This window comes from Tachypleus tridentatus, chromosome 13, assembly GCF_004210375.1.
Source record: "Tachypleus tridentatus isolate NWPU-2018 chromosome 13, ASM421037v1, whole genome shotgun sequence".
NCBI classification, from domain to species: domain Eukaryota; kingdom Metazoa; phylum Arthropoda; class Merostomata; order Xiphosura; family Limulidae; genus Tachypleus; species Tachypleus tridentatus.
The window spans coordinates 1,155,073-1,161,682 of NC_134837.1; the positions used below are offsets into that span (position 1 = coordinate 1,155,073).

The window sequence follows — 6,610 nt, forward strand, 5'->3', positions numbered from 1 at the left end:
AAGTTGAGATGAGCAATCAGAAGAAGAACTAGTTAAAAGTTTGAGATGAGCAGTTAGAAGAAGAACTAGTTAAAAGTTGGAGATGAGCAATCAGAAAAAGGCCTAGTTAAAAGTTGGAGATGAGCGGGGTATTAAAAGTGTCAGTTAAACTATTACGTGGTGTTGTTATTAAACCATGCTAAACAAAGGCAAAATAAATAATAATTGTAGAAAACATTTTAAAATAAAACATAACGGACGCACTTTAGAATAAAATCTAAGAAAATAAATTTTATTTGGCTGAATTAAATGACAGCTAATAATATCATGGAAATGTATGACGATTCCTTCGGATATCAAGTTTTTCTGTGACAGCTAATAATATCATAGAAATATATTAGGATTCCTTCGGATATCAAGTTTTTCTGTTTTTGTTTGTGGATTGTTAGCAAAAACATAACTGCAAGAGCTGGAGAAGTTACCTGGAAGACAGAAAATTAATTTGAAATTCATTTGTTGAAAGTTTCTACATAGGTAAGCACACGACAAGAGAAATTATTTGAAGATTACAAACAAAAAGTTTAACCCATACAAGTTTTTATTGGTTGTACTTTTCTTTGTTTTATTCACAATATTTAACCTTAGAATCCAGATAAATCTGGGGGAAACGTTTACACTGTAGAACCAATGAAAACTTCTGTTAGAATAAACAAAACGTTTACACTGTAGAACCAATAAGAACTTCTGTTAGAATAAACACAACGTTTACACTGTACAACCAATAAGAACTTCTGTTAGAATAAACAAAACGTTTACTCTGTACAACCAATAAGAACTTCTGTTAGAATAAACAAAACGTTTACACTGTACAACCAATAAGAACTTCTGTTAGTGTAAAAAAACAACAAAAAACATTGTTTCTAACATCTAATGAATGTATTTTTTACGTCGTATTATACAGCTTAACACTAATGATCGTAGTTTTTTAATATTTATATATTACCTAAGATCTTGAAAAAATTTAATAAGTATGCTCTATGTTATTTTACAAATTCCGCAGGCTCTATAGATTTATCTATCATTCTGTCATTCGTCTCTGAGGATTTACCTGATAATGGGATCTTCGAATATTTTACCACCAACCATAACCTCGGCCATATCCGTAGCCGCCATAGCCTAGTCCACGGCCATAACCATAGCCACCATAGCCAAGTCCACGACCATATCCGTAACCGCCATATCCGAGTCCACGACCATATCCGTAACCGCCATAGCCGAGTCCACGACCATATCCGTAACCGCCATAACCGAGTCCATGACCATAGCCTAATCCGCCATAACCGTATCCTCCGTAGCCAAGTCCGCGACCATAGCCAAGACCGTATCCACCGAAATATCCGCCCATTACGGCGGCTACACCCAAGAGCAAGACGACAAGGGACAGCTGAAATTATATAACAATGTTACAAATACAGATTACGTGATGTAATTAACGTGAAACAGTTGTAGGTTTAGAAATATCGAATCTAATGCTTGTCAAAATTGAAATAAACTCCACTGCATTTTGGAAATGTAATTTCAAACTCTAGAAACAACATACTTTTGATAGGTTGACGTTGTGTTCACGTTAACTGAGAGACAGGTATAGAAACGAATAACGTATATACTTACAGCTTTCATTATGTGAAGTATCGATAAATATCAAAACACAGGCTAGTTGAGCTGCTGTGGTATTGTACGTTTCTCTGATATCTCGGCTTTATATACTCTCAAAAAATGGGAAGGGTGTGGACAACCGTTTAAGAAAAAAAAAACTACGAGAGGCTCGTATAAGAACAGGTAACGCGAGGCCAAGCTGAAGCCCATTATAATCCTCTAACTACGGGAAACACTGCGAAACTTGTTCCGTTTATTAACTTGAAAATAAAGATTTCGGTCGAGACGGGCTTATCATTGCGACCTGAATTAGAAGCTTTGTACCAGCACGCACGTTTTGCCGCCAGGTGAATCTGTCATAGAATCACACATCTCGTGACAACGTGAAAGGATTACATTGGAACAAACAGGATTAAATTTCAACGATGGTCAACTCAGCGTTGCTAGACTGATGATGATAGAAAGTAGTGCTAATCATACAGAAACGTTTATTTGTTGTTATTGTTACGGACAAACAAATTAGGAAGTCAGGGACACGTTGTTAATAAAACAGATTTATGCCTTTAAATTGAAAAATAAAATAAAAAAGTAGCGAACAATCGCACTGCTGATGAAAACGTAATTCTCCACCAGCTTTTAGCGTGATGAAATTGAAAGTAGTAGACAGATATTTCTTCTTATGACACTTACATAGTTATTGTTATGGTGTTGACGTGACGAAATTTAAACGCAGTAGACAGTCGCGTTAGTAATAAAACAAACACATTTCTCAGAATTTCTACTATTGCGAGTTTAGGCCTTTGTTTAAACATTTGTTCTTGTGTTAGTTTTAGAATAGATTTCAATAAGTTTATCTTGTTTCGTCATGTTAACTGTTTGTCAGGAACCTTCTTTTGAGTTAAAAGTGGACTCAACAAAAATTGGCGCTTTATCGTGCATTAACAAGATAGAATTTAACATATGGATAAACATATGTTGACTGCAACATGAATCAGAATAATTTTTTCGATACGTTTATTAGTATAAAGTTAGTTCTCTAATCATGTTGCCACTAGATTCTCAGCCAGGTATAAAAAAAATCCAGTAAAGTTAAAATGAAAAGGAAAAGCAACATAGATTCCATGAAGAAAACGGTCAAAGTAACTGAGAAACACTAATACACGAACCAGGGTGAGAATACTTATCATTCTTGAGAATTCCCATTTCAATGTATCAAGAGCATGCCATAAAGGTTTTGTTTGAATAATATACTGATCAAATTTATGGTCTGAAATAACTTTCATAGTACTCCATACAGTGTCTTAACTATATAGAAAGAAGCTAGCATGATGATATCGCTGTATACTAGAAGAAATCAATTCAATAAGCCTTGATAAAAAAACAAATTTAACACTGTATATTAGGTTTTGTTGTCATGCCATTACCCACAAAGTACAGAGAATTTTCAGTAGAGCAGAGAGTTCACATAAAAAACTTCACGTGACGCTAGTTGGATTCTCTGATAAAATGCTGCAGACTTGAAATGCTCCCCTCAAACACTATCAAGTTCACCATAGATCTTGAGACCAAGATAGGTAAACTTTTAAATAGGAAAGGAAGAGCCAGAACTCCTGAGTCAATGATACTGATGTTAAGTAATGCAGCCTATGCAGGACAGAAGAGAAGACTGTCACTGATCTCAACCATGAGATAAACAACCATGTAGTAAATGACTGAAAAGTGTCCAGAACTGCAGTATCAAGAAGACTGAACAATAATGGAATTGGTCAGGTAACAGTTAACAAAGACTGGACTTTGTTACAGAGTACAAAATCTGGATTGTTGGTGATTGGATGTTATGAGTGAATCGAGTCTAAGATTAAAATATTTGTTTGGATACCCGTCAGAAGAAAAGTGAATGATACTTACCTCTAATAAATAGCACTTATCATGTAGAATGAGGAAGCAGTGTGAGGATCTGATGGTGTTTTCTATTGAGACACCAGGAGATATTTGCAAAATATATTGAATAATATACGAGCGGAGGTATAATCACATAGTGATCCATCAAGGATTTTACTAACAAGAGGACAATGACCCCAAACACTCATCCAACCTGTGTAGAAAGTTACTTAGCTAAGAGTAAAGTACTTAAGTCATTCAAATGACACAATGGAAAGCGCAGAGACCCTATCTCAACCCAATTGATCAGATCTGGGATTTGAGAGTTTAAAAACTTAACAAATCGGAAGTTACTTCCAAAGAAACTTTATGGGAGTGTATTAGAGACACTTGGAGGTAAAATCCTAAAGGTCACTTCAATTAAATACATTACAACAATGCCTGAAAGACTGTTTGCAGTTATTAAAGGAAAAGTGGGACACAAATAATATTAACTGTTTGCTGAACACAAGCACTTCCCCTGAGTTTATATCGTACTAAAAATGAAGATCCGTACAATTTTGATGTTTCACCTGTAATTTGCCTTCCATTATTCTGTGAAAGTAGCCTGAAACGTAATTTTAAACTTTGTCCTAACATATTTATAGACTAAATGCAAAGACTATAGTTACTGATATATATAGTGGAAATGAATGTCGGATTCACTAAACACTGTATGCCACTGAAAGAAAGTTGTTTTCCATCCTAATTTCAAGAAATATATTGTGATTTATGATCCGTTGCATTTACGGAAAGTTTGCGAAGTAACCTCAATAAGTACGGTTTTTGTTGACCATGTAATGACATTTCGTGAAACATATATCAAATCTGTACGCTATTGATTCAAACAAGGATGTTGTTAAGCCTGATTCATAAGTACGAACAAAGTTGACAGCGAACTACAATAGAGTGTCACCACTTTCAAAATTGAATGTCAAAACAATGTCTCAGGAATTTAACAGTTCCTTTCTTCGCCATATTAAGTCACATTTGTAATGTCCATTTGTCTCGTGATTCGATTCATGTGGCTGTCTTTATTGGTAATATGACCCAGTGACAACGTTTGACTCGAGGATCTCGGGTCGCATCCCCGTCGCGCCAAACATGCTCGCTCTTTCAGCCGTGGGGGCGTTATTATGTGTCGGTCAGTCCCACTATTCGTTCACAAAAGTGGCCCAAGAGTTGGCGGTTGGGTGGTGATACCTAGCTGCCTTCCCTCTAGTCTGCAGAAATTGGGACGGCTGGGGCGAATAGTCCTCGTGTAGCTTTGCGCGAAATTCAAAACAAACCAAATCTTTGGCAATATATTGTTTGACTATTCTAAGAGCATATCATCGAAAGTAGTAAGATGGAACCAACAAATTTGCTTCTGCCTCAAATAGATGATGTTGTTTCTTTTCAATCTTTCAAGATACCATTTATGGGCAGCTTTTGATTGTATATCCTTTGTAGAAGGAGGTGAAATCAGTTTCCTGTGAAAGTTGAGAATTTCGAACTCATGGCTGCAACATGACATTTCTTGTACAAACCCACCAAAACTTTTCTTGGCTGCTGTAAGAATGTTTGTCACGGTCAAGCCAAAACGAGTGTCCTCCTGTTTAGCGAGACAATAGTTATCATTACAAGCATAGGAGTTCAGTAAGTGATTCTATATATGCAAAGCATTCGTTTATATGTATTTTTTTATATATATATTTTTTATATTTTTATATTTTTTCGACATCCTCGACATAAAAATGATTCTGTTGCCTTAAAAGTGATAATACAAATCAGTGATAATTTGATGACCTCCCATCCCTAACCGCTGATCCTTCGAAGTAAAACGTTTCGTATTATGTCGCTTGTTACTCGTTAAAAGCTTTCACACAGGCATGACTGTGATGATTGTGAACTACCATTGACGTGCAGTTTCTCACCTTCTTCGAGGCAAATGATGGCGGATTTGGTGATCCGGCAGTTTCAGACATTTATATTTATCATTTTCGCTTCAAGTGTAAACAGGCGTTTGATTATTGATACTGATTTGTGCTTCACAAGAGCAAAGTCATGGAATGTATAAATAACAAGGTTATAGGAATTGAAAACTTTCTCAAGTGGTTCAAGGTCTTAAAATATCCGTGAATAAGTTACGCCAGTTGTTACCACGATACTTAAAATGTAAGTTTTCATCGCAGTTAAATTCTTCAAGTAGGTAGCTTCTGTGGGTGAATTCATTTTGGTCTGTCAAAGCAGTCTTTTACATATTTTACTTTATCTCGGACGAGTCTTTCATTTATCATGTTACATATATTAAGTATTACTACTTCAAATAGCCGAAATTATTAATTTTAATTTAGAAGTTAGTTGAATGTTAATATATATCAAATTTATGATATTTGTCAACAAAATTTTAATAACAGTTATTACAAAGATACAAGAATAATTTATATAAAAAAAACTTACAAACAGTACTGAGTCTTCCATCCGGTCTGGAACTGAATACTTTATCGACGATTCAGGAGGCAATTAATTCTAACTCATATGTAAAACTTTTACAAACTTACAAAAAAAATATTAAGTCCTCCATCCGGTATTAAACTGAATATTTTCTTGACGGTTCACGAGACGCAAATTAATTTTATGTTGATACGCAGACACACTTCACTTCTCAGGAATACTAGCTAACTCTATTCTTCATACGTGATTTTTTTCAGACGAAAATATCTAATGTTCTTGTAGAAATACTAACTTCCGAAGTTAATTTGCTGAAGTTTCTAATATTCGATATCTATAATTCCTCATCAAATACCTGTAGCTTTCTGATTAATAAACGTTTATCACAATTATAGTTTTGGGCTTATAGTATACTGACTGTAGCTGACCAACAGTATTCTAAAACTGTCTCTTGGTAGGTCGATTTATAATATTTAGGCGAAATTCTAGAAAAAATATTTTGGCAACAATATTCGAAGATACACTAGCCCTTTCTTGAAACATACATTGTTGATTCTTACTCATGAGAATCTTCTATAAATTTAGAGAACAGGCGGAACGTTTGCAGTACAGATTTAGCAAC

At 34.9% G+C, this 6,610-nt stretch overlaps 1 protein-coding gene across 1 annotated transcript; it reads right to left on the bottom strand.

The window, feature by feature from the left end:
- Window positions 1–250: 250 nt before the first annotated feature.
- LOC143239196 (uncharacterized) lies at window positions 251–1,764 on the bottom strand. Its single transcript, XM_076480080.1, has 3 exons — window positions 1,651–1,764; window positions 1,088–1,423; window positions 251–461 (listed from the first exon to the last, which is right to left on the bottom strand). The coding sequence occupies exons 1-2, from the start codon at window positions 1,657–1,659 to the stop codon at window positions 1,112–1,114; spliced, it is 321 nt and encodes a 106-aa protein (XP_076336195.1). The 5' UTR covers window positions 1,660–1,764; the 3' UTR covers window positions 251–461; window positions 1,088–1,111.
- Between the last annotated feature and the right edge of the window lie 4,846 nt (window positions 1,765–6,610).